This window comes from Dermochelys coriacea, chromosome 16, assembly GCF_009764565.3.
Source record: "Dermochelys coriacea isolate rDerCor1 chromosome 16, rDerCor1.pri.v4, whole genome shotgun sequence".
Lineage (NCBI taxonomy): Eukaryota > Metazoa > Chordata > Testudines > Dermochelyidae > Dermochelys > Dermochelys coriacea.
Window position 1 is genome coordinate 14005008 of NC_050083.1, and position 27136 is coordinate 14032143.

The 27136-nt window shown below is 45.0% G+C and overlaps 3 protein-coding genes across 11 annotated transcripts; 2 read left to right on the forward strand and 1 right to left on the reverse strand.

Annotated features, from left to right (window-relative positions):
* Nucleotides 1-4817, forward strand: LOC119844215 (torsin-1A-like). The gene is made up of 5 exons (XM_038374766.2): nt 1-257; nt 1780-2048; nt 2886-3061; nt 3900-4027; nt 4324-4817. The coding sequence occupies exons 1-5, from the start codon at nt 71-73 to the stop codon at nt 4566-4568; spliced, it is 1005 nt and encodes a 334-aa protein (XP_038230694.1). The 5' UTR covers nt 1-70; the 3' UTR covers nt 4569-4817.
* LOC119844316 (torsin-1A-like) lies at nt 2289-27092 on the reverse strand. 9 transcript variants are annotated; one of them, XR_006275967.1, is made up of 8 exons: nt 26821-27040; nt 25921-26186; nt 23981-24156; nt 23763-23890; nt 7132-7187; nt 3780-4132; nt 3465-3687; nt 2289-3056 (listed from the first exon to the last, which is right to left on the reverse strand). XR_006275967.1 is itself a non-coding variant. In XM_043498526.1 (5 exons), exons 1-5 carry the CDS (start codon nt 27023-27025, stop codon nt 12022-12024), a joined length of 783 nt encoding a protein of 260 aa, XP_043354461.1. In that variant the 5' UTR covers nt 27026-27040; the 3' UTR covers nt 11776-12021. The 9 variants fall into 9 exon arrangements, 4 of the variants coding, with proteins under 4 accessions (XP_043354461.1, XP_043354460.1, XP_043354462.1 ...); XR_006275966.1 differs by lacking the exon at nt 3465-3687 and having other exon boundaries at nt 3780-3892; XR_006275965.1 differs by lacking the exon at nt 3465-3687.
* LOC119844319 (torsin-1A-like) lies at nt 9689-17209 on the forward strand. The gene is made up of 5 exons (XM_038374991.2): nt 9689-10065; nt 10804-11069; nt 12144-12319; nt 12993-13120; nt 14976-17209. The coding sequence occupies exons 1-5, from the start codon at nt 9885-9887 to the stop codon at nt 15227-15229; spliced, it is 1005 nt and encodes a 334-aa protein (XP_038230919.1). The 5' UTR covers nt 9689-9884; the 3' UTR covers nt 15230-17209.
* Nucleotides 27093-27136: the final 44 nt, after the last annotated feature.

Consider the following 27136-nt stretch of genomic DNA (forward strand, 5'->3'; position numbering starts at 1 on the left):
CATCCGGAAGTCACGTTCTCATGCTTTCCCCTTTGCTTTCACTGAGCCAGGCTGGCATTCAGCTCCTGCCATGAAGCTTCTGAACATGGCTGGATTCTTCGCTCTGGTGCCCATTTTGGTGCCAGCTCTGGAGCCCATCACCACCTCACTTGCTTTCTGTGGGGCAGCTGTCATGTGGCAGCTCTTCTCCCCTGCTTCCTGGCTCAAGTGCCGCTTCCTGGAGTGCTGCAATATGAAGGACACCCTGGACATCCCAGGTAATAGCAGCAGCAAGTGATGATGCAGGCGGAGGAATCCGAGGGACCTGCTGACCTCAGGAATGCTATTGCATTCTGGGTGAAGGGATTCTAACAGGGGCAGCGCAGGCTGCCTTCTCATGACCACCCTCCCTCAGCGGCTCTGATGGGAGAGATCAGCTTTCCTTCCCACCAGGGCTCAAGCTGGCAGAGACTGGCCATGCATGCCCCAGCCGCCCTGGCCATGCCCCTCCTCCCATGCCACAGGTCTTTGCTGGTAGAGAAGAGGTTGCAGACACCTCATGTCATAACAACTCCTTTGATGGACTTTTCCCATGCCAGGAATCCCCTGCTTTATGCTGGCATAATCCAGGAGTGAATTGAAGGCCTTGAGCTAATTAATCCTTCCAATGTCCCTGCTTCCAGCTGAGCACCCAAACACCTCACAACCAGGAGTGGCAGAAACTTCCTAAAAGTGTGTGGGGGGGGCAGTGGTGCATGAAACGTGGCCCCCCCATGCCACCCTTTTCCCCTGATGCTCCGTCCTTTCCCGCACTGCCTCTTCCCCCAAGACTCCACCCCCCTGCTTGCTCCTCTCCACCCCCTCGCCCCTGTCGCTTGTAAAAAGTGGTGGGGCCATGGCCCCCCTGTGCAGGGCCCAGCGTCACTGGTGAGAATGTTGGATGCATGAGTCGGGGCTAGAGGTGGGATTACAGCTCAGGACTGCTAGGTTCAGAATCCCAGGCTTTCTCCACTAGCCCACCCTGCCTCTGAACCCTGCAGTCTCTCTGTTTCATTTCTGTGAAGCAAGCAGCCTCCCCAGTGAAAGAGGAAGTTGAACAGCAGCTCTCGCCCTGCCTTCAGGACATTAGTGCTGAGAAGTGGAAACCGAAATGATCAATAAATGGCCTGTTGGAAACTTTCTATAAACTATGAGCCTCCCAGCCTAGGAAATCACCTTTCTTGTGTTTTCAGCACCAGTAACACTGGGCCTTTAATTAACCCTTTCCCTGCAGGACTATAATGCAGATTCTGAGCCAGATCCTTTGCTGGTGAAAACTAGCATAGCTCCATTTACTTCAAGGTACACAGATTTCCTCCAGCCCTCCGCCTATAGGCAGTGTACCTTGAAGTGCTTTTTGCCACTGAAATGTCAGCTCTTCTTGAGAACAGGGGGAGCAAGGGAGACATGTCTTACCTCACTTATTAGGTACCTTATGTGCCACCAAGGTGGTTAAAGAGGATCCAGGAATTTCAACAAACATGTCCCCCTAGAACCACAGGATCACATCCCAGGGCCATGTATGAGGCACCAGCTACAGTGATATTCCTATTGGGAGTCTCCAAGTATCCCGTGCAAGCTGTTTGGCTCCCATGAACAGCCACTGAGGGCCAGATACAGGGCACAGCTCAGTGCCTACAGGGAAATGGCCCCACGATAATGCTAACTGGGAATGTTCTCCCCATTTGTGGCTCAGGAGTAGCATGGGGAGGGAGGGGCAATGAAGTGCTTCCTGATGCTGACCTCCCATCATGCCTCCAGCCCTGCAGATGGTTTTGGAACAGAAAGTATTTGGGCAGCACCTCGCCACCCAGGTGGTTCTGAAAGCACTGAGCGCGCACTCCAGAGACAAACAGCCCAGGAAGCCCCTGGTGATGTCCTTCCATGGCTGGACTGGCACTGGCAAGTCCTTTGTCAGCAAGATCATTGCACAGAACCTGTACCAGAGTCATAAAGCAAGAAGGAGCTTCGTCCATCAGTTTGACGCAGTGTTGCATTTCCCACACGCTGAACATATAAAGCAGTATAAGGTACTTCCTTTGTGACTCTACCTCTTAATGGGGTGGATAGATCAGGAATCCTGCATGCAGATCACATACGGGGCTGTATGTGAATAACACTGCCCAGGGAATTTCAATATCTCTGCCCCCCATCCTGGGCATCACCAGACAGTGCAGAGAGGAGTGAAAAAAGATACAAAGATTGCCAAACTTGTTGATCCTCTCCAAACACTTGGGTTGGTTCAATGCTTGAACGGAGGTTCAAGACAGTTCTTGCTTTAGCCACACAGTTTTCCCCAAATTTATTACTGCAGGTCCTACATAAACAGTGCACTGTTTTAGAGGATTTAGACATTCGTCACTAGATTATAACATTTAGGAAGTAGGTCAAATTTGAGACCTATTCTATCTGACTATATCCTGTCAGCGAACAACAGCCCAAGGAATCTATAGGCCTCATATACAGAGACATAGAATTTACCACATCACATCAGATTATTGGTCCATCTTTTTCAGTATTTCTGCCTCTCTCCCCCTGGCCCTGTTCAACCAAAGCTCCCATTGACTTTAATGAGTTCAGGATTAGACCCTCTGGCAACGGTTAATACCTAATGTCTCATGGAAGTCAATATCCAGACAAATTCCTCGCCGACACACATGTAGGTACTGAAAGTCTGATCCTGCTCCCATTGAAGTCAATGGGAGACTCTAACACGTGAGATTTGATTATGTTTACATATCGTTAGCATTACATTAATAGTCCCTCCACAATAGAGCACCGGTGGAATCCACCACAAAAAAATAATCCAGCTCCAATCTTAATTTCCAGCTCCCCCAGCTTACCGACCATCTTGCCTGTCCCCACAGGAGCAGCTGCAGAACTGGATTCGAGGGAATGTCAGTGTCTGTCCGAGGTCGCTTTTTATTTTCTCTGAAATGGACCAGATGCCGCATGGTCTGATTGACTCCATCATGCCGTACCTCAGTCATCACGAGGCTATTAATGGCGTCTACTATGGCAAGGCCATCTTCCTCTTCCTGAAGTAAGGAAATCCAATGGTTAGTGAGTAACTGTGACCCGACAGGTTCAGAGTAGCAGCCGTGTTAGTCTGTATTCGTAAAAAGAAAAGCAGTACTTGTGGCACCTTAGAGACTAACAAATTTATTAGAGCATAAGCTTTCGTGAGCTACAGCTCACTTCATCGGATGCATCCGATGAAGTGAGCTGTAGCTCACGAAAGCTTATGCTCTAATAAATTTGTGACCCGACAGAGTCAGCAAGGGCAAAGGGAGAAGCAGGTGCTAATAGGCTTTCACCAGGCTACAGTCTGATTGCACGGGTTCAGGTACCTTGCTGTACACTCTCTCCTTGGTCACCAAGAAGAGACTGTCCATATGTGGTAACTGAACGCGTCCTACCCTCATGTCAGCCAGAAGAACTTGTACCTCTATAATTATTCAGAGTGACAGGATCTCCTTCCTTCAGGATTGGTACAAATGTTACCGTTAGCCACTCCGGTAACTTCTCTTTCTCCAGTACCATCTTTTATACTTTTCCTAATGCTTTGACAGCACTTGTCCCACCAGCTTTTAGCAGCTCAGCTTTATATTGTCTATTCCTGCAGCTTTCCCATTTGTAACTGCTTCACTGCTCTTTCCATTTCTTCTTCTGATGGATACATATAGAAAGATACATATTGAGAGTCCATAATATTGAACAGAATTCATAAATTGTGCACAGATTCCCCAAGTCATACTCACCCACTTAGGGTTCCTTCCATGCATGGATCTAGGGGGCACAATCTGGCCCTTTGTGTTGTACCTGAGATAATACTTTGCTGAGGGTCATTCTGATGATCCAGTTCATTTCTCTCCTAACAGTAATGCAGGAGGGGATAAGATAACAGAGGTGGCGCTTGATCATTGGAGGAGGCAGAAAGGAAGAGAAGAAATTCCCCTGACGGACCTGCAGTCTATGCTATTCGCTGAGATTTTCAATAACAGGAACAGTGAGTACTTCTGAGCTTGTGAGGTCCATGGGATCCCATGTGTATTATCCAGCCCAAGTTCTCTGTGGAATGAGCCATGCAGTACTGATATGTAGCAATATATTCCTGCAACCTAATTATTTTAAAGAACTCAACTGTAAACCTCCCCACATAGGTAAAATAGTGTTTGTAGAGTGCTTTCAGATCCCCAGATAGCAGGCTTTGTAGAAGAACAAAATATTGTGGTGACATGTGGTTATTCCAGCTATGCATGGACAGACATCTCTCTTTCCCTCCCCCCCAACCCCCACCCCCAGGTGGTTTTTGGAATAGCAATCTGATCCAGAAGAACCTGGTGGATTATTTCATCCCTTTCTTGCCCCTGGAATATAAACATGTGAAAGAGTGCATCCAAGAGGAACTGCGCTACCAAGGGCACCAAGAAGATGAAGACCTCATCATAAAGATTGCCTTAGCAATGTCTGACTATCCCAATGAAGACAGAATCTACTCTAGCAAAGGTTGCAAAACTGTGGCCTCAAAGGTGAACCTGGATACCTAGAAGGGCCAAGTGCTCAAGGACAAGGAGGAAAAGAAAGCAAGTCTCTTTTTCCTTCTTCCACCAGTATCTTCTCAAACTGTAAGTTTGTTGGGGCAGGGAACTGCCCTTTAATATATCTAAGCCTGTGGCACATTGTTACTGGAGAGAAAAGATAACTTCCTCATCTCAGCATAATACAGTACATCCTTTCCCTACCTTCAAAACATGCTGCTGTAAGTAAAATAAAATGAATATGGTATTTATTCTTAATTATCTCTCTGGATTCTTGACAAACCTCCCCTATCAAGACCAAGGGGAGGCAGTACAGAGTAGGCAGGGCAGATATGCCTGCCTTGTTTTTCCAGGGATATGAACAAAGGAAAAACAAAAGCAACAGAAGAAAAGGGACCCAATATACAGAACTACTGACTCAGGTTTGCTTGCCCACTTAATTCCTCACCAGTCTCTATTAATGATGGTTGTGTGAGCTTTTGATTTTAACAGCAAATCTAGAAAACTCTGGTTATGGACAGAGGTTTGCTAGAGAATAGGCCAGAGGTGCTATGGTTTAGAATGATGCTCTAAAAAGCGTGGAGCCCAAATAAGCCCCCACACACTTCTAAGCTTTTTTTAAATCTTCCCTAACATTTTATTACAATATTTTAAAGAATCCTGTCAGGAAAATTCTTGGGGTGGGATAAGAAAGGGGAAGAAGATGAGTTTCTTGATTTCTGCCAAAACACGCATCAACTTAGATCCTTAAATGTACATGCACCAATTATACAGAGCGTTTCCTTGCTGCAATTCACTCTGATGGTATAATGAAGATATCTTAGTCAGTTATGCTTTTGGTGCAAGTCAGTTTAATTTTCTAGCCTCTTGTTGCAATGTTTTGGTTACAAACACACTAGGGGAAAGTTTGAATTCCAACAATAAACCCTTTTTTATATTGAGTCAAACAAATCATGAAAGGTTTCTGTCAGTGTCAGGTTTTGAAAAACTACTCTTTACACCACCTATATTTTTGCCCTGGATTAATACTTGATCATTTCCCTGTAACTCCTCCCTGACAAACCACCAACAAAGTATTTTTAGCACAAGAAATATGACTCTGATGGAACTGAAAAGAAGGCGAAGGCGAAGGCAAAAAAACAAACACCGAGTGTGATGAAGTGGGAATGTTCTTAATGTTTTCTCTGAATACTATGTGGGTGCCTCAGTTTCCCCTATGCATTTCTTAAGTATCTAGGGTGGTGAGATAAGGGTGTGTGATTGTTGCAGAGCCTTAGAGGGCCAGTGTGATGCTTTCTGCACATAGAATGGCTGACACCCTGTCTCCTGGCAACTGGTGGCTTGGGGCCCTCCCCTGAAAGTGCCAACTGAAGGTGTTGGAGAACAAAGAGATCAGGAGGCCTCCTGGCCTGGGAAAGAGACAAAGGCCAGAGGAGGGGCTGGAGAGGTTCAGTTTGGAGCTGGCTGGGGAAAGAGAGGGAGGCCCAGACCTGGGATCTGGCCTCCCTGCCCCCAAGATGAACCTGACTTAGGGGTCCTGTTTCTGTACCTACAAGCTCTGTTTCAAATTGTATTCCTATTATCTAATAAACCTTCTGTTTTACTGGCTGGCTGAGAGTCACGTCTGACTGTGGAATTGGGGTGCATGGCCACTGGCTTTCCCAGGAGCCCCGCCTGTGCGGACTTGCTGTGGGAAGTGCACGGTGTGAGAAGGGGATACTGAATGCTCCGACATCAGACCCAGGAAGGTCGAAGCTGTGTAAGCTTCTTGCCCTGGAGACAGTATGCTCACAGAGAGGAGGCATACTCCCCCAGAGTCCTGACTGGCTTCGTATGGAGAAGTTCCAGAGCGTTGCCTGGTGCCTCCGTGACACCAAGGTTACTTAAAGACTTGTCTGCCAAGAGAAATGTACAGCTGAAAAATGCAGAAGCCACTTAATTTGGACAGTTTGACACCCATTAAAACTTGCAGAAATAAAACTGAGGAGCAAAAATACAAAATGAAAGTTGCTTAGTAAAGGGGAGCAAATGGAAAGCCTGATTCTAATCTCACACCCTTTTACACTCCACTGATTTAAATGGAGTTACTTGTGATTTACACCAATGTGAATTTCCAATTAAGCTAAGGGGAGTCTTTTTGCTGATTTCAGTGGGACTTGGATCTAGCTAAATGAGATCAGAATGAACCCCAGAGTTCTTAAACATATACCAAAGGTGACTGGGGCTAGTGATCTGGGCACAATAGTGACTCAACTTCACTTCTGCTGAAATCTTCATCCATGCTTCCATCTTCACTCGCCTTGTCTATTATAACGCTCTTTTTTATTGTCTTTCAAACGGTCAGTTCACCAGTTGCTACCTGCTTTCTTAAGTGTACAAAGAAACACAATGATGTCACCCCCATCCTCAAACAACTATATTTGCAACCGCTGGAATTTTAAAATGAAATTTTCCCTCAGGCTCTTTTCTCTTGGGGGTTGTAGGATTTAGCGCTGTTTGGGAAGTCCTTTGTGTATTTACCCATGGCTGGCTCCCTGTTTACTCTCTTTTGTAATAGTCTGCAATGATTTACCTCTCCCATTAGTGGGTGTTGGCATGGGGCACTGCTGCAGACGTGTAGCTTTCAAACTGTAATGGTCAACAAATAAGAGGGAAACACGGTTCAGACAGGTTCAAACTATTCCAATGCATGGTGGGGAAAGGTATCCGTGCTGACACTTTACATGAAAAGAAAAGGAGTACTTGTGGCACCTTAGAGACTAACAAATTTATTTGAGCATAAGCTTTCGTGAGCTACAGCTCACTTCATCGGATGCATTTGATGGAAAATACAGAGGGGAGATTGATATACACACAGAGAGAACATGAAACAATGGGTTTTATCATACACACTGTAAGGAGAAAGAAAAGCAGTACTTCTGGCACCTTAGAGACTAACAAATTTATTAGAGCATAAGCTTTCGTAAGCTACAGCTCACTGCTTTTCTTTTTGCGAATACAGATTAACACGGCTGCTACTCTGAAAACTGTAAGGAGAGTGATCACTTAAGATGAGCCATCACCAGCAGCAGGGGGGGAGGGAGGAAAACCTTTCATGGTGACAAGCAAGGTAGGCTATTTCCAGCAGTTAACAAGAACATCTGAGGAACAGTGGGGGGCGGGGTGGGGGGGAGAAATAAGATGGGGAAATAGTTTTACTTTGTGTAATGACTCATCCATTCCCAGTCTCTATTCAAGCCTAAATTAATTGTATCCAGTTTGCAAATTAATTCCAATTCCGCAGTCTCTCGCTGGAGTCTGTTTTTGAAGCTTTTTTGTTGAAGAATAGCCACCCTCAGGTCTGTAATCGAGTGACCAGAGAGATTGAAGTGTTCTCCAATTGGTTTTTGAATGTTATAATTCTTGACGTCTGATTTGTGTCCATTTATTCTTTTACGTAGAGACTGTCCAGTTGACCAATGTACATGGCAGAGGGGCATTGCTGGCACATGATGGCATATATCACATTGGTAGATGCGCAGGTGAACGAGCCTCTGATAGTGTGGCTGATGTGATTAGGCCCTATGATGGTATCCCCTGAATAGATATGTGGGCAGAGTTGGCAACGGGCTTTGTTGCAAGGATAAGTTCCTGGGTTAGTGGTTCTGTTGTGTGGTTTGTGGTTGCTGGTGAGTATTTGCTTCAGGTTGGGGGGCTGTCTGTAAGCAAGGACTGGCTTGTCTCCCAAGATCTGTGAGAGTGATGGGTCGTCCTTCAGGATGGGTTGTAGATCCTTGATGATGCGCTGGAGAGGTTTTAGTTGGGGGCTGAAGGTGATGGCTAGTGGCGTTCTGTAGTTTTCTTTGTTGGGCCTGTCCTGTAGTAGGTGACTTCTGGGTACTCTTCTGGCTCTGTCAATCTGTTTCTTCACTTCAGCAGGTGGGTACTGTAGTTGTAGGAATGCATGATAGAGATCTTGTAGGTGTTTGTCTCTGTCTGAGGGGTTGGAGCAAATGCGGTTGTATTGTAGAGCTTGGCTGTAGACAATAGATCGAGTGGTATGATCTGGATGAAAGCTAGAGGCATGTAGGTAGGAATAGCGGTCAGTAGGTTTCCGGTATAGGGTGGTGTTTATGTGACCATCGCTTATTAGCACCGTAGTGTCCAGGAAGTGGATCTCTTGTGTGGACTGGTCCAGGCTGAGGTTGATGGTGGGATGGAAATTGTTGAAATCATGGTGGAATTCCTCAAGGGCGGCTTTTCCATGGGTCCAGATGATGAAGATGTCATCAATGTAGCGCAAGTAGAGTAGGGGCATGAGGGGACGAGAGCTGAGGAAGCGTTGTTCTAAGTCAGCCATAAAAATGTTGGCATCCTGTGGGGCCATGAGGGTACCCATCGCAGTGCTGCTGATTTGGAGGTATACATTGTCCCCAAATGTGAAATAGTTATGGGTGAGGACAAAGTCACAAAGTTCAGCCACCAGGTTAGCCGTGACATTATCGGGGATAGTGTTCCTGACGGCTTGTAGTCCATCTTTGTGTGGAATGTTGGTGTAGGGGGCTTCTACATCCATAGTGGCCAGGATGGTGTTTTTAGGAAGATCGGCTGCTCCTCTGAAACTTTACATGAAAAGGAAGGTGTCTTCTGGGCTGTGATAGACACACAATGCAGGAGAAGGCCTGTGGGATCGGAGAAAGGGTGCGACTCTACCACCTGCAGAGCTCAGTTCCATGGGAGCCTTTGTGGGAGAACGGGGATTGTGATGATAACATTTTACTCTGACGTCATCGTGTTGCACCATGAGGTGAGAACAGGCTGGCTTGCGTCACAGCTGGGGACAAGCTTTTCGGCTGGTCTCCTGCTCTTGCGCCCCGAGGGGATGCGGTGTCGCAACCTATGGTGGCACCAGCACCCCCAGAGCTGTGAGGGAAACAGGCTGTAATATGCACCGCCCCGCCTTCCAGGGAGGATGGGAAACAATCAGGGGAAACCAGGCTCCTCAATGGAGCCAGAAACCAGGACACCGCCTCACCTAGGCTTTGGTCCGAACATACCCCCCTGTCCCCCCTCCCTTCCAAGCAGTTTCCTGCATCCGCCCCTCACAAAGATGGCAGGAGGAAGCGTGCGCGCGCGGGGCGGAAGTAGCTGTCGTCCGAACGCTCCCTCCCACACTTTTCAAGCACGGGAAATCTACATCACCCCTCACAAAGATGGCGGCGGAGCGCCGCGCGGGGCGGAAGTGCTGGGGGCAGCGCAGGGGCCGTCGGGAGTTGTAGTTTCTACCGGGCCCTGGCGGCGAGCCGCTGCCTCCCGCGCGGACGGGGCCGGCCAGCTGAAGCCGCCATGCAGTTGCTGCTGGGGCTGCTCTGGCTCCTGGCGCCGGGCTCGGCCGCGCTGGAGCCCATCAGCCTGAGCATCACCATCGGGGCGGCCTCGGTGCTCACCGGCTACCTCTCCTACCCCAGCTTCTACTGCGGCTTCGTGGAGTGCTGCCCCGGCGAGGCGGACCGGCCCAATACCACCGGTACCGGGACCGGACTGGGCCGGGGGCCGAGCTCGGAGCCGGGGGAAGGGGACCGGACCAGGCCGGGGAGCTGGATCAGAACCGGGGGGGAGCCGAGGCGGGGGGCTGGCCCAACGGAACCGGGATCGAACCCCAGGGGACTGGGTTGGTGCTGCCGAGGGCACTAGCTCCAGGCTGGAACTGGGGGGCAGGAGACACTAGTGGCAGAGCGGGACCAAGCCAGCGAGCCTTGGTGGACCAGCAGCCCCAAGCTGGCCCAGTGGAGGGGACATGGGAGGAGGGAGAGCTGCTTGGGATAGACCCGGCTTTCAAGGGGAAGGAACCTGGGTTACTGGAAAGAGCGAGAACAAGGGTCAGCACCCCAGGGTGCTACTCCCAGCCCTGCTACTCATTTGCAATATGACCTTGAGAAAAGCACTTGCCTTCTCTGTCTGAAGTTTCCCCATCTGTGAAATGGGGCTGATACTTCAGGTACTGCAGCTGGACATTCTGGGAGCCACGTTTGTTAGCGTTCTTAAAACACTTTGAGATCCTTGGTTTAAGTGCAAATCAATATTGGGGTTTGTTTTCCTAGCGCAGTTACCGAGGCCCCTCTAATGTTTCCTAGTGTGGGGTAAAGATACCAGACTGCCCAAAGAGAGAAATGGGATTAATGATACCATTCAATTTGCAAGCTATTTTCTGAAATCCTTGTTCTTCTCAAATGACCTTTTTTCTTTTTCTCCTTGGATTCTTCAGCACTGAAGGAAGATCTGGATAATAAACTGTTTGGACAGCACCTTGCCAAAGACGTGATCCTGAAAGCAGTGACTGGATTCAGAAACAACCCAAATCCCAAAAAGCCACTTGCTCTCTCCCTACACGGCTGGGGAGGCACGGGTAAAAACTTTGTCAGCCAATTCATCGCAAAGAGCATTCATAAAGCGGGACAGAAAAGCAAATTTGTTCATCTCTTTATAGCCACACTACACTTCCCACATGAACATCAGATTCAACTGTATAAGGTAAGAGATCAAATTTTAACTTCCCCTTGGTGATATTAGTAAATATTAATAATTAAAACTCTACACCGTGAAATTAGATTGTTCTTGATGTACAAATCCATAGGTGTCTCAAGATCTCAAATAACAAACTCTTGTATCCAGCTAGTGTTTCTGTGTATTTTCAAACATTCACTGATAAGTTTGTGGAGGTGGAATCTAAATATTCCCCTGCAGTTCTAGAAACTGGAACACAACAGCACTGAGTTAAATGCTAAGAAACGGAAAGTGAAACAGACAAGTCTATTTACTCTTGCTTTTCAGTGTTCCTCAAAGGATTAAGAGTTACTTCCTCTCCTACCTTCCCCTGGGAAGCTTCTTTTTACAGCGTTCATGTTTCTTTTTTACAGCGTTCACTGTTGTGAAATGTCCTCTACTCAAGCTAAATGAGGTGACTGTAAGGAACAGTAATTTCAGAGGCTTATAAGTGACTAATGCTGATCACCTTGTTTATTCCCTGCAATTTTCATGAAAAGGATAGTCACAGACTGAAAGTTTTCAGAGTAGCAGCCGTGTTAGTCTGTATTCGCAAAAAGAAAAGGAGTACTTGTGGCACTTTAGAGACCAACAAATTTATTTGAGCATAAACTTTCGTGAACTACTGCTCACTTCATCGGATGCATACTCAAAGCATCTTTAAATATTTAAAACTGAACCTTTCAGGAATCGATTTTTGATGGTTGTTGTTTGTTTTTTTATTATTAGTCAAGTAGATGGTAGAAGTAGTACTGTAGAAGAAATTTCTTCCTTTCCCCTGTATGGTCTCTTCCCTCTTCCATTTGAACCATGATCTTCATGCTTTAACTGTTTAACTGAGGTTGGAAGAAATAACGTGCTTTATGGTGACTCTCATCTAATAACTGGAACAGGATTCACATCCTAACAGCATGTGAAGGTAGTGGTCATATTCCTTCCTTCAGGAAGCTGGATATAATCAGAGCATTGAAAGAATCATTACTCACACCCCCTCCCAGGTGTTTTTTGTGCTTTCTATCAGTGGGACCTAGTTTTTTCATGTGTGTTTCTCGTTTGTTCCAGGATCAATTGCAAACGTGGATTCGGGGTAACGTGAGCGCCTGTGCCAGGTCCGTGTTCATATTTGATGAAATGGATAAACTGCACCCTGGCCTCATTGATGCCATCAAGCCATTCTTAGACTATTATGAGCAGATTGATGGGGTGTCCTACCGGAGAGCCATCTTTATCTTTCTCAGGTTTGTTGTCTGTCTAGCATGGCAAATTCAGGGTCACCTGCCCCTTCGCTGTCACTGTGGTATGTGTCTTGGCCACGAAGAACCTCCAAGCATCAGCAGGGATAGAACCCAGATTCTTCTGTCAAAAAGCATGTGCTCTCTGAGCTAAAGAAGAATGTCCATTAGCTGTCTGCATTGCAGGGCCTATGATACAGTTGAGCAATTCTGCCTCCATCCAGCAAAGGACTGTAGTGTATAACACCTTAAAGTGGGCCGATCTGATAGTCTAGTCTAGTAATAGCACGCTGCTATACAGCAGATTGGAGATCAGATCCTGAATCTGTCCTTCATTCCATGTGCTGGGAGCTTCACTACAGGGTGGTGGAGAGACTACTTTGCATACCTCAAAGGGCCCATCACATGTGCTTAGCTGATGATTTCTTTTGAGAGGGAGCTATGTGACAAATTCTTCTGAGCAAAAGGTATTGTGGCTCAGAACCAACGCTGTAGGGACAATGTGGAATTTAGTCCTAAATGACTTTGGCATTGGTTTAAGGTTTTTATTCTGGTGACATAATGCTTGCCGTGCAGACAAACATTAGACCAGACAAGTGTTAAATGTAATCCTGCTAGAGAAGAGATGCTGGACTCTTCCTGTCTTGGGTCTGTACTAAACTCTTTCTCTTATGAACAGTAATGCCGGTGGGGATTTAATTAATAAAGCGGCTCTGGACTTCTGGAGGAGGGGAAAAGACAGGAAGCAGATTCAGCTGAAAGACCTGGAGTCTCTGTTATCAGTAGCAGTCTTCAATAATAAGAATAGTGAGTTACTTTCCCAATGAGTGGGAGGTTCTTTTACTTCATAACTCCACAGAAAATCCTCGCTCGGTGTGTGCTGCTCCAGCTTGCCTCTTTAACCATGTAATATTGTTGTACTCGCACTCCCATGCACTTAGGCCCAGATACTGCCAGGCTCTGAACACAACAAGTCATTGATTTCACTGGATGCTTGGCACATTTCAGGAGGCACACTGCAGCTCTCAGGATCAGGTCCTCACCCAACAGAAAATTTGTTTCAGGGAGAAATGATGCTCAGTGTTTTTCAGCTCTGCGGATTGACCTGAGTTTATAAGCTAACTTGGGTCCCAGTGAAAATGATGTTAGATGATCCCAGCTTGGTTCTTAGAAGACAGCTGCCTACCTGATAACTAAGGTCCAACCAAATTCAGGGTTCATTTTGGTCAATTTCATGGTCATGGGATTTTAAAAATCATAAATTTCATGATTTCAGCTATTTGAATCTGAAATTTCATGGTGTTATAATTATAAGGGTCCTGACCCAAAAAGGAGTTGTCGGGGGGAGGTTGCAAGGTTATCATGGGGAGTGGGTTGAGGTACTGCTACCCTGACTTCTGTGCTTTTGCTCGTGCCAGTGCTGCCTTCAGAGCTAAGCTGCTGGAGAGCGGTGGCTGCTGGCTGGGAGACCAGCTCTGAAGGCAGAGCTGCCACCAGTAGCAGTGCAGAAGTAAGGATGGCCTGGTATGGTATTGCACCCTTGCTTCTGTGCTGCTGCCTGCAGAGCTGGGCCCTGAGTCAGCAGCTGCCACTGTCTAGCCACCCAGCTCTGAAGGGAGCACTGCAGAAGTAAGGTTGGCATGGTGTGGTATTGCCGCCCTTACTTCTGCACTGCTGCTGGTGGGGTGCTGCTTTCAGAGCTGGTGCCTGGTCAACAGCCGCCGTTCTCCAGCTGCCTAGCTCTGAAGGCGGTGCAGAAGGGTGGCGATACCATGACCCTCCTAAAATAACCTTGTCACCCCACTGCAACTCCCTTTTGGGTCAGGACCCCTAATTTGAGAAACACTAGTCTCTCCCATGAAATCTATATAGTATAGAGCAGCAGTTCTCAAACTGTGGGTTGGGACCCCAAAGTGGGTCGCAACCCCATTTTAATGGTGTTGCCAGGCCTGTCTTAAACTTTCTGGGGCCAAAGCCTGAGCATCTCCATCCAGGGCTTCAGCCCTGGGCATTGGGGCTCAGATTACAGGTCCCTGCCTGGGACTGAAGCCCTTGGGCTTGACTTTGCCCTCCCCCCAGGTGACGAGGCTCAGGTGGGCTCAGGCTTCGGTCCCCCCTCCTGGAGTCATGTAGTAATTTTTGTTGTGCGAAGGGGGTCGCAGTGCAATGAAGTTTGAGAATCCCTGGTATAGGGTAAAAGCACACACAAGACCAGATTTCACGGTCTGTGATGCGTTTTTCATGGCTGTGAATTTGGTAGGGCTCCACTGATAACAGTAAAATCAAAGACCTCTGCACAGGGGAAGACCTGTAACTGGACCAGCAGAGGGTACTGCAGATCAGGATTGAAGTGCACTGACAGAGCTGTGTACAGAATATTCCTGCTTTACGCCTGGTGCAAGCTAGTGCCATTGTAAGTGACACATATGAATCAAAGTCTAAATCTTAGATAATGTCCCTAGTGGTGTAAGACCTAGGTGCAGTGCATGGGCCTTTCATGTTTGGAAGTGTTAGGGGGCTGTTCATCTGTCATTTAGTAAAATCACCTACCTAGAAAACAAGGAGCAAGTATTTATTGACAATGGAGGACAGAACTGTCATTGAGATGTTACAGTTGTTCTCCCTGACCATTTAAGCAAACCTCCTGTCTGATGTTTTCTAGGTGGCTTGTGGCACAGCAGCCTGATCGACAGAAACCTCATTGATTACTTTGTCCCCTTCCTGCCCCTGGAGTACAAGCATCTTAAGATGTGCATCAGGGCAGAAATCGAGTCTGGTGGCAAGAAAATCAACGAGGCGATCGTCAATGAGGTGGCCAACGAGATGACATTCTTCCCAAAAGATGAGAAAATCTACTCTGATAAAGGCTGCAAGCTTGTGCAGCAGAAGCTGTTGTATTATTGGGAGAGGTTATGAGCAATATGGAACTGAGGTGGAACAAGGAACTCTGTGCCCCTTTACCTTGCTGAAGCACTTTTAATGGCATTTTGAAGTCTGTCTTCTTTGCACTTTTAATATTTTGGGACATGTGGCAGGGATTCTATGAATGACTTTTTTTTTATTTTTTTAAACCCCAGTGCTCTTCCGTAAACATGCAGTACCCAAGTGTTGCCTTTTTAATTTGGGATAGTCTCTAGAAATCTTTGAGCATAGAATCCATCACTGGATACAGCCTTCACTGCATTGTATTTTAACAGCTGCGATTGTTAAAAATTCCATCCTCTCCCTCCAACCCTTGTTACTAGACGACTGGAGTAAAATGAAGGAATCCTTCCATTTGGCCACAGTCCCTTCCTAGCACATGGAAGGTCCAATAGGAGCTTTGGCCTTGTCTTCAGCTGGTGTGCCCAGGGTCCATGATAACGGCATGGGTACAGTCCTTGATGCTTTGCTAGTTCAAATGCCACTGTGCTGGAAGGACTCCTTGTGCTCTGGAGAGGGTTGGTAGTGTTGTGCTTAGAGGCTCAGCTCTCCAGGGATGGAAGGGCAGGACCTTGGTTCATTTCTGACTCCAAGCTGTCTTCATGCCTCCTGCTCTGGTGATGTGAAACATTAAGGTGAACTCAAAGAAATCTGGGGTTGGGGAGAAATTAGTTGCTTCCCTCTATGGTTTCTATCCAAAAGACTCTCTATTCTTTCCCCTCCTCATATGACATTTGAATCAAAGGGAGTCCAAGTGGCTGTGTGCTTGGCTGCCAATGGGTATTTCTGCCCCTTTCAGTGTACTGGGGGTACCATTCACCAGGGGTTTGACTGCTACAGCACCTCAGGAGAGTGTCTTGTCTTTCAGTGGGGAAACATTCATGAGGGTTTGACTGTTACAATGTGTCAGGTCAATATCTATGCACAGTAGTGGGCATGAAATCCACAAAGTGTTACATTCCCTCCAAGCCACAGCTGTGTAATCCAGCAACACCCCCCTTCCCCTCCCCAGCCACACACCTTGCTTGAATGTTACCTTGTAGTAGAAATGATTTTGAATAGTCTATTTTTGATACTATTTTATACTAGATTGTTGAAGTGGAAGTACAAAATCTTTTTCTACAGAACTGGGAAGGGAAGGGGGGAGTGGGAAATACGGTCAAAGAACAATCTTCCCCCATCGCAGCCTTATTTTTAGTAGTTATTAAAGAGAACCTGTGTCTGGCACAGTCAGTGTGAAACATCTTGTTCCCAGCAGCAAGGTGAAATGGGAACCTGAAGGGTTAGGAAGCTGGGAGAGGATCAACCTTCACCCATCCAGTAAGGGTGGAGCTTTCATAGTGCAGCTTACTCACCAAAGACTCAACTTTCTAACTCTTTTTCTCCCTCCTACTCTGCCTCACATGTGAGCTGGAAGTGCCTTTACATAAATGGAGGATAAGAAAGCTTAACTTACACTTTAAGTGAACTATGTAGTATGTGCAGCATAGTATCAGTGCAGCTAAGACCCATGGGAGGAAGTTGATTTTATTATGTAGTTGCTGAATTAACTCCCTCTTATACATTGACACTTGTTTTAAGATGGTGTGGAAAACTGCTTTTTATTAATGTCTCAAATCAAGCCTGTTTTTATTCAAACTACCAGCAAGAAAGGTTTAAATGTTCACCTTAACCTCTGCAATTGAAGGAGTCAGTTACACTTTTTTATAACCTTGCATGCAATTTTGTCATAATTGTGACAAACTGTTTACTCTGATGCAATCACTTGAAGTGGACACTAACTATTAACCTTGGGATATTGGACTGTTGCTTTGATGTGCGATGTTTTATCTTTATTGGTAACTCTTCCTCAAAAAGGTTCTAAACACTGCACCCACAAACATCTAGTAGCTCTGATGTTCTGAATGTAAAGTACTCATGCAGTTTTTAAAACTCTAAAAGATCATAGCTGCAATAAATGTCTTTCATCCTTCAGCTGCCTTTTGACTTATTAAAGAACTGCCAGCTGGTAGACACTACCATTTGACTGCTTAACACCTAGGCATTCATGCTGTGGTATCTCAGGTTCCTTCCACTCAAGTTTGGTCTGATGAAGTTGGGCCACTTTAAGTAACAATTGACTTACCTGCTCCTTCCTACAAGGTGTCCTTGTAAGAACAGGCTAGACCTCCCTGTAGCTTTCTGTTGAATACAGCAGGGTGCCCCAGTTCAGGCACACCAGTGTAATTTGCAAAGGTGCCATTCAGGAGTATAGAGGTGGAAGGCCTTCCTGAGTCACAGAAGTAATGCTCCTTTCAGGTGATAGACCTGAGGTGGGGATTTAGCTGAAAGGGTTGCATTTTTACCTGTTTCCACGGGCCAAGAATGGCTGAAAGTTTGCTCTTCTCACAGCAGATCTTCAGCATTCCTGCCAGTTTTTTCTATGATGCAATCTGTAGAAATGTAGCTTGCCACATATCTTCAGCAGTATAGGATGTATTCAAGCAGGATCTCGGTCCTGTTACTCTGACCTGACCAGGTCACTTGATCTCTGTGTCCCAACAAGCAATTTTCCCCACTGTTACAGTGTAAGTACTGTGGTAGTACCCCTGGAGTTCAGCTGCTGGAATTTAAACACTCCATCATCTAGACAGCAGGGTTAAAATGCCAGCAGCCCAGTATAAATATCCTACCATTAGAGGGAAATTGGTGTTCTATGCAAGACAGGGCAAATGCTCTTTCCTCCCTTCCCCACCCAGTGCTCTCAGATTCTCACAGTAGGAATTTAACAGCATTAAGTGCTTTGAGTTCACTAATGGATGGAAGTGCAAAGTATTACTTGGCAGAGTTGCGTAACGTTCTTCACTATTGAAAGTGAGAGGTTCAGGATATTGTGATATAAATGAGCAGGATTTCTTGAACAGAAACCACCAGGGATAGTGATGGAAGTTTCTTGCTTACCCTCTGCTAATTGCATCTTGTCACTATAAGCTTGTAGAATGTAATCCTCAATTTATTATTTCAGGGAAGCCATCAAAGAGTGACTGTTTGGAGCACTACACCCCTTATTCCAGCTGGTCTGCCCTGCGAGTTTCAAAAACTCAGGCTCCTGGTGGGTTTATGAAATCAGCAGGTTAAAGGGAACCTCTGAGAATGAGCTAACAGTTAACTTAAGTTATCCAAATGTAACAAGAACAAACAGGAAAGGCTTGAATCCTGCTGCTCCATTTCTCTACAGAGGTGCAAAAAGCAATGCACACCAAGTGCTGCTTCTTAAATGGCCCATGTGGACACTGCTGGAATGAACTAAAAGGTATCTACTTTGCAGAAACATAGTCCTGTTTGAAGAGGACTACATTAATGCAAACTAGGTACGGCGTCCACAGCAGTTATAGTGCAGCACCCGGCTGCCTGCTGCAATTCACACACCCCTGGTCTGCACTGTGGCACAATGTAGACATAGCCACGGCCATCATCACTTACTGTAACTAGTCACCCATGCTTGTGACATCAATAAGAAGTGGGCATTTTAAGAGGAAGTGGGGATTTAATCTTTATCAGCTGGACAAATTCAGTCAGTGTTTTAAGCACCTTCAGAATACTGTTGAGACTACAGCATGTGGAAGACTGTTCCTCTTGCAAAGAGACAGGAGCCTGGTTTGCACTAGCATAGCTTTAGAAAGTTCATGCACACTCCCAAGCAGTCTGCACTAATTACTCGCTTGCTTCACATTGCAAACCATAACGACTTAGCTAATCTTTTTCAGCAATGGCTAAAGAACCCCGTCTCTCTCCACTATCTAAGCCCTTTTGTAGCCTAGCCGCAAAAATGAACATGAAAGTTTGTATTCAAGCACAGCAGAATGCCTCTAACCAGAAGGCAGAATAAGCATGGTAAGATGGTAAATTTACATACAAAGGTAACCATGAGGCAGTCCCTTCAATATATGCAAATAGCAGAGAGGTACCATATACAAATGTTACTGGTGAGAACTTTTATTGAGGGAATTATAAAAATCTTATTTTGAAATTGTAAGATCTAGAAACTGAAATGAAAACAAGTTAGTGTTGGCAATTATAATTAAAACTTGCAGATGGGCTGCTGTAACTTTAGTTGATGGCATTACAGTAATTAAATATTTTCCCAGGTAGTTTTGAAGCTGTCTTCATCCCTTTCCACATGGCACTGCCTTGTAAGGCTAGGATCAAAACTAAATCACACAGAGCTTGAAAGGGGTGAAAAGTTACCCAGACCGCTACTTTCAGCATTTAGAAAAGCTTGAAACTAAAGAAAATCTTACAGCAGCCACATGGACTGAACAGGATTTAACAGATTCTGCCTTACAATTACTCTGATTCTATGAAACAAAGTCCAAACACTGGATTTTAGTAAACAGCCCTTTTCTTCATTACCACAAAGAAGGAAAAGGAAAGAGACAGTGTTACCGCTACACTTCACAGCAAACAGCCAAAGAAGGAACTAACTCCATTACAGGGATATAGTTAACAATTTTGCTGCAGTTCCTCCTTTTACTCAGCCTTGTTTCACACACTGACCTTCCCTTATCAGAGATGGATTCCACATCACTAATGCAGTCTGGCACCAGAAGGGACAGTTTACACCCTTGTTTTTATAAGAATGGCACTGCATATTGCTAGGTAAAACGACATATGGGCTCACTCCCTCACTTTGGTTTCAATAGAGCTGGAAGCACCAAGGCTGGTTGTTTTTAAGAAAAACAAAAACCTACATATCCACCTCTCAAAGACAGTCTGGGAAATATCCCACCCACAACTCCTAGGAATGGTCTTGCAGCTATAAGGGCCTTGATTAAAATATTCTGTATCATCTGGAAACCATTTCTACAAATTAAAACCTAATTAAAATCAGATCAAAACTGCAGGTCTAACGTACATATCCATGTTCCACTGAACAATTGTAACAATCAACCAATCCATGATTTGAGAGAAATCATAGGTACTGTTAGACAATGCTCTGGAAGGGGTGACTGCTCCATGCACAGTTCTTCCCTAACTTCATGGCACAGGATTGATGTCTTTTGAAGATATGGCTATTACAGGGCTCTCCCAGAATAAAAAGACAAGTGTCTTGCCACTTATTTACATCAGGCAATTAAATGACAATGTTCCTTTTTTTTTTTTTTTTTTTTTAAAAAGTGCTTGACAAATGAAATGTTTTGGTTTCTCCACTTTGTGATTAGGTTCATTTTTTCCTTTGCAGATCACAGCATCGTAAACATTACAAGTCATAGTAAAAATCCAGCTTGGTGAACACAGTTTTGCATCCTTTATCAGAGTAGATTTTCTCCTCCTTGGGGAAGTAGGTCATCTCATCAGCTACTTTGGTTATGATTTCTTCATCCACCATGTAGCCACGTGATTCAAGTTCAACCCTGACACACATTTTCACGTGTTTGTACTCCAGAGGCAGAAAGGGGACAAAATAATCAATGAGGTTTCTGTCGATCAGGCTACTGTGCCAAAAGCCGCCTGCAAAAAATACTGTTGGTTAGTGCACCTTTTGTGGAGGCTGACAGCTAGTAGGGAGGGGGAAACATTTATCACAACTCCCTGCTACCCACCCTAAAGTTGTTTACTCTTGGTTTTTATTCTTACCACAATCACTCCTATTTTTATAAGGTCCCACATTGCCACAGTATGAGAGTAGCTTCACTTTAAGCCAAGCAAGATGGACACAGAAACCTCACATATTGGAGTTGTTGCTGCATGTCAAGGTTTCAAGGCTAGTAGCACCTCTGCCTGCTCTCCAGTCTCTGAGTGCAGCCCCTTGGATGTTAGGCTCTAAGCCTTTACCTGTCCTGGGGCAGAATCCTACAATTCTCCCACTTTTAGACTGGGACCTGGCCACAGTATCTGGTGGATCAATCTTGCTTACTCTAACAGGTTCAACTGGGTTTGGGTACCTGCGGTTCTTCCCTTCAAGAGCCCATGGCCAGCAGTAAATACAGTGACCAGATAGCCTTTTCAAACCAAAGTATTGTTTAATCTTAGCAGTAGGAATAAAGCATAACAAAGAGGATTTTAAAACAACAAAGGGCCGTGCACATGTCTATCTTACCTATGGCTTACCATCTCCCTGTCTTGGAAGCCTAGGAAGGCCTTACTGCTTTAGACCCTCCAGCAGGGTCTATGAGTTTTTCAGTTTATTCCCCACAAACAACTATCTGACCTCTTGCCAGAGAATCTTTTAAATTGTCATTTAGATTCCCAGGCAGGGCAAAACAAGCTCTGTAATTTGGCTGGAGCCAAGGAAGTAGGTTCTTCACAGTTAATACCCCAGGTATTTTCTCTTAGCTTCCTCCAAGTGTTTATGAGGGCATGTTTTTATTTCCCAACCGCCTGCTGTTAAACTAAAATGCACATAGTAGATATCCCAGTATTTAACCCAATGCAGCAGAGTGGGTAGAATTAAATCAAAGTGATTTAAAACCACCAAATTTTAATCAATGCAAATCAGCAAGCAGGAAAACTTGATTAAATAATCAGTTTTAATGGAGTTTTGCATTTGTACTTCAGTTACTTTCCTAAAGAAAGGTTGATTCTTATTGGTTGGTAACCATTAAAACAGGTTGGTTTCCAATTGAGTAGAGCTTTTACATTAAATTTGGTGCTTTTGTTGGGGGTGGGAGAAGCTAACTGAGAGGATGTGCTGTTACCTATACATAGTTAAGCAGTTATATAGCTTAATTTATATTTATTCAGATTTTTATTTTTATATTTGTTGTTATGCCAGAAATGGTGAATAAATTTTTTTAGTTGATAAGTGTATTTGTGATTTGTATCAAAACGTTTATCAAAATGTTTTGCATTTAAAACTGATTTCTTAAACAAAGAAAATACTAACTGCTTGTTTCACGTCACCATCTCCTTCAGGATTTTAGAACTAGTACACATCATCCTCTGACACATAGATCGGAATAGGAAAACAAATTTTCCTGTTTCTTCAACTCCCATTGGTTTCTTTTCGTTGAATGAAAGAGTCATTGAACTGACCTAACTGAATAAAGTAAAAACCAAAACAACTCCTCTCTCTGCATCTGCTGAAGAGGCTACTGCTGTCAAAGGCTGGTTTAGCACTTCAACGAACACTGGTTTGGCCAGTGACTTCCACCAGTTCAGTGGTTTGACTTTCTTTAAAATTTGGTAGCAAACATGTAATGCTTAATATTTTTTATTTAATTTACATGTTAATAGAGTATAGTAAGTTTAGACCTTAGCATAGGTTGTCATAACCAGATGTTTAATTTTAAATAGGTTTATTTAAAAAAAAAAAAACCTAAATAATTTGAACAAAAAGTCAGATTTAAATTTTTTTTAAGCCATCTATTTATCCATACTGTGTTGTAGACACAGTGAACTTCTCAAGAGCCAGGTCACCTACAACGTTAATAAATTACAGAGCAGTCCCACGTCCTTCACACTGCACCACTCCTCTCCATCTCAAATCAGCAACCAAACAGCATCAATCATGAATACTTCATGACTATACCATGGCACCTCCCTGCCTGAAAACTGGAGTTCACAGAGCTGTAACTGCTGCTGCCACACCAGTTCACATCAACTCTAGCCCTGCCATTTTTGTTTCTCTCTCTGTCTCTTGGTAAATAAACCTGTGTGCACTTTCACCATGGTAAAAGCAGTTTCTCTCTCTCTCTCTCGCTCTCTCACCCTAAGGCTGCTCAAAAGAAATCAACCAACAGATGCAGAATCCATTGTTTAACACAACAGTCACTGAGTGCATTTCTTAGTTTGTCATCCTTTAGACTGCTCTGTAATAGTCCGGTTCCATTGTTAGAAGGTTTATTTCTAAGCTATTGTTAAAAATAACTTTGTAACTACACAACTATGCCATTATAATTTAAGGAAAACTAACTCAGGCTGGCAATCCATCCACCTTCAATTCTGAAGGGCAAGGAAGGATTGGGGTGTGGCATTTATCATGCACTCTCCAATTATGAGCCAAATAAATCTAACTACAGTCTTAGGAAGGGGCATGGCAACCTTCCTCAGAGAGATAGTAGCTCAATGCCCCAGGCAGCAAAAAGATGCATAAAATAATCCCACTTAAAAGTTGCATATAGTCTGTTGAAGAGTCAAACTATGTAGGTTTCAGAGTAGCAGCCATGTTAGTCTGTATTCGCAAAAGAAAAGGAGTACTTGTGGCACCTTAGAGACTAACAAATTTATTAGAGCATAAGCTTTCGTGAGCTACAGCTCACTTCATCGGATGCATCCGATGAAGTGAGCTGTAGCTCACGAAAGCTTATGCTCTAATAAATTTGTTAGTCTCTAAGGTGCCACAAGTACTCCTTTTCTTCTTTCAAACTATGTAAAGAGTGAAATATTATGGCAATCCCATGATTACCACTGGGACCATTATAACTGAAATATTTGTTTCTTAGGTGTTCTCCAAAGGAGAAGCAATTGATAAATACCAGAAATAGATGCAGAACCACTCTTTCAAAGAGAAGGATTTTTAGCCATGGGAATAATCAATTTTACTCACTATTCTTATTGTTGAAGACAGACAGAGACACTCCAGCTTCCAGGTCTTTGAGTTCCATGGTTTCCCTTTTCTTTCCACTTTTCCAGAAATTTAATGCCACCTCTGTTATCTTTTCAGCCCCCGCATTGCTGCGTGAAGGAGGGAAAGGATTTCAGCTGGATTTGTTTCACAGAGCATTCATTTTATAGCATTGCAAGTATTTCACAGATACTCCTTACCTGAGAAAGATGAAGATGGCTCGCCGATAGGACACTCCATCAAGTTGCTCGTAATAGTCCAAGAACGGTTTGATGGAATCAATGAGCCCTGCATGCATTTTATCCATTTCATCAAATATAAAGATTGACCTGCCACATGCGCTCACGTTTCCCCGAATCCATGACTGCAACTGGTCCTATGTTACACAAACAAAGGAGAATGCAAATTCCATTTGCATTAATGTCACGTTAAAGACATGGGAAATATGTAGATTTTAGATCACCCCTTTCCATTCAAAAGCTGTAACTTCAACTGTGTACCTGTAATTCTGTGATTTTCTTGATCCAAAATTGGTTAAAAGGTCAACAGTAAACAATGATAAAAAGAACAGGAACAGAAATGCATTCTGTTGTTAAAATAACCTTAAGAACTCAGGTGAGTTACCAGAATCCATCTGCCAGGTATCCATGAAAAAGGACTATACTTCAAGCCATTGAATGAACATTAATACAAAGCAGTGATCTGGCTTGTAGGACAAAGTGAAGCCAGTGGGGCAAACTATTTTCTCTGGTGCTAATACTCTGCAGTCATGTAGCATATTGCATCCTTAGATCTTAGATTACCCAACTAATGAATGTTGCACAAGCTGAGTCAGCAAGAGATTAAGTGACTTAGCCAAGGTCACATAATAAAATCACAGGAACAGCTAGGAATTGAACCTAGAATCATAACTCCTAGTCCTGTGCTTTAAGCACTAGTAAATAATCTAACTGGAGGTGATTAAAAACCTTTCAGAAAAGTGTAGTTTTGTTCAGAAAGGGGGTTAACCTCATTTAAGCATTTTATTGTATAGCACAAGGGTTTACCCACTGTTAAATGTTACGTTTAAGATTAGCAATGAGAAAGAAAAGGAACTGGGACAGTTGACTTAAAACCAACAAAGACTCTGCTGATCACCTCCAGTGATCATCATCATTTTACCAGTCTCACTATTATTTGGTTCCTGCACATGGGTGAGGCAGTGCAGGGAAGACAGCACTGCCTGTGCTTTGGATAAAGAGGTCTTTAATTTCTAGCACTGTCCACATGGTAAATTTCACAAGCAGTTTTTCTTTGCAAGTGAACAAAGAGCATAAAGATCCATTTCTCCCACTGCATTTAGGAAAGACTCAGCTGGGGCAGGATAATAGAAAGCTTTACAAGGGGAAATATATAAACTAGAGAAAAAGTAGAATTCTCCATTTAAAAAGCTTATGTATAGACTGTTCCATTCCTTTTAGTCTTCAACATGCATACATTTTGTGTTTACATGTTCAAAACCCTGTACAAACATTCACTAATCAGCATAATACTCCTGTTAGGTAGAAAAGTTTCATCCTCATCTCGCAAACAGCAGAAGAGACTCTCTCACACAACCCAGTGGTAGATTCAGGATTAAAATTCAAGAACACAAGCATTGGTATTTCTCTAAACTGTGCTGCCTCACATATCTACCTGCCTAGGTACTTATATAGCCCCTGTCGCTGTGGTATCTCAGCATTTCACAAGCTTTAATGTATCCATGCTCACAACATCCCTGTGAGGGACAAAGTACTACTAGCTCCATTTTTAAATTGGGAAACTGAGGCAGAGAAAGACTAAGTCACGTGCCCAAAGTTACACAGGAAGCCTGTGGTGGGATACTTGGGTTCAGTTCTCTGTTTCAAGTCCCATGTTAATGCCCTACCCGTGTCCTTTCCCTCTGGATAGAAAGATGAGGGGATGCATAAACAAATTCCCCATCCAGGGGAAATCAGTCCCTAAATGTTACAGTTTACACATTTGCACTTCAGACTCGACATATATTGTATTTTACTGTTTCAGATAAAAAGTCTTCACTTGCTAGTACTGCCGATCCCATAACCTTTATAAACTAACATAATCACTCTTCCCCATGATGAGCTCCAAAATGCACTCTTACCTTGTAGTGGCCAACACTATGTGCATGGGGAAAATGCAAAGTGGACACAAACTGATGGACATAATTGCTGTTCAGGCCTCCTTCATAGATACTCTCGGCAATTATTTTACTGACAAAGTTTTTGCCAGTACCAGTCCATCCATGCAAGGAGAGGGTGAGAGGCTTTTTGGGGTTTGTATTGTTCAAGAAGCCAATCACAGCTTTCACAATCACCTTCTTCACGAGGTGCTGGCCAAACAGTTTCTTGTCCAAATCCTCCTGGAGTGCTGAATGAAGAAGACACCAATCAGATAAGTATAAAAGACGGTGACAAGTTTTAGTGTTTCTAAGCTGCTTCAATACAGAGGACCCTTTGATAACATTATCTCAGGGTGCCCAAACTTTGCTCATCCCAGGGCGGCTGCCGGGGGATCAAAGAGCTACCCTGACTAGAACAGAGCAACCACTTTTCTCTTTAATATATAGACATGACCAGTGAAGACTACAGACCGTAGCATGTGATGCTCTGGTTCCAGCTGCCAAACACTACGCCGTGTTCCTGAGGAGAGAATCATACCACCAGGTCCCCCTTTTACTCCCCCTCCTTCCATTTGGAAGCAGCCACACATCCCTTTAGAAGAAGGCAGAGCCCAGTCCTCCCTTCATCTTCCCTAGAACCCCCCAAAACAGCCTCCCTAGCATCCAACCTCTAATCGCCTGTCCCTGCTCCTCACCACGTTCCTCTGCCTGCTGCCCCACATCCCTCTCCCCAGCGACCCTGCCCTGACCCCCTCTCTCAGGGTGCATCTTCCTAGGGGCCCCTGATCCTCCCCCACATAAAGAGCCCTCAAGCTCAACTCCACCCCACAGCCCTCCCCAACCCTGTACTTACCCCATAACTGCCAACCCCGCCCCCCGTACCTGCTCCCGCCCGGGCCCCCTCCCGCTGGAGGCAGCACTCCCTGAAGTAGCAGTAGAGGCGGGGATAGGAGATGAGGCCGGTGAGCGCTGAGGCGGCGGCGCCAGCCAGCGCCAGCCCGAGGCTGATGGGCTCCACCGTCTGCACCGGGCTCAGCAGCAACACAAGGCCCAGGGCAGCCCCCAGCGGCCCCCGCAGCAGCTTCATACCCCTCCTCCGCCAGGCCCCCCACAGCCCCGACCCTGCCAGCCGCCAGCCCCGGCACTTCCGCATCCGGACTAACCGCTTCCGCCGCCGCCGCCGCCATCTTGGTTGTGG

Bases quoted from the DNA above. Each gene is read 5' to 3' on its own strand.
- LOC119844215 (XM_038374766.2), top strand. From the start codon at position 71: ATGAAGCTTCTGAACATGGCTGGATTCTTCGCTCTGGTGCCCATTTTG. The intron at 2,049-2,885 runs GTACTTCCTTTG...CTGTCCCCACAG, and splicing joins AACATATAAAGCAGTATAAG to GAGCAGCTGCAGAACTGGAT. The intron at 3,062-3,899 runs GTAAGGAAATCC...CTCTCCTAACAG, and splicing joins GCCATCTTCCTCTTCCTGAA to TAATGCAGGAGGGGATAAGA.
- LOC119844319 (XM_038374991.2), top strand. From the start codon at position 9,885: ATGCAGTTGCTGCTGGGGCTGCTCTGGCTCCTGGCGCCGGGCTCGGCC. The intron at 11,070-12,143 runs GTAAGAGATCAA...CGTTTGTTCCAG, and splicing joins ATCAGATTCAACTGTATAAG to GATCAATTGCAAACGTGGAT. The intron at 12,320-12,992 runs GTTTGTTGTCTG...TCTTATGAACAG, and splicing joins GCCATCTTTATCTTTCTCAG to TAATGCCGGTGGGGATTTAA.
- LOC119844316 (XM_038374986.2), bottom strand. From the start codon at position 27,091: ATGCGGAAGTGCCGGGGCTGGCGGCTGGCAGGGTCGGGGCTGTGGGGG. The intron at 26,187-26,820 runs GTACGGGGGGCG...TTCTTCATTCAG, and splicing joins GGGGGCCCGGGCGGGAGCAG to CACTCCAGGAGGATTTGGAC. The intron at 24,157-25,920 runs GTAAGAGTGCAT...TGTGTAACATAG, and splicing joins ATAGTGTTGGCCACTACAAG to GACCAGTTGCAGTCATGGAT.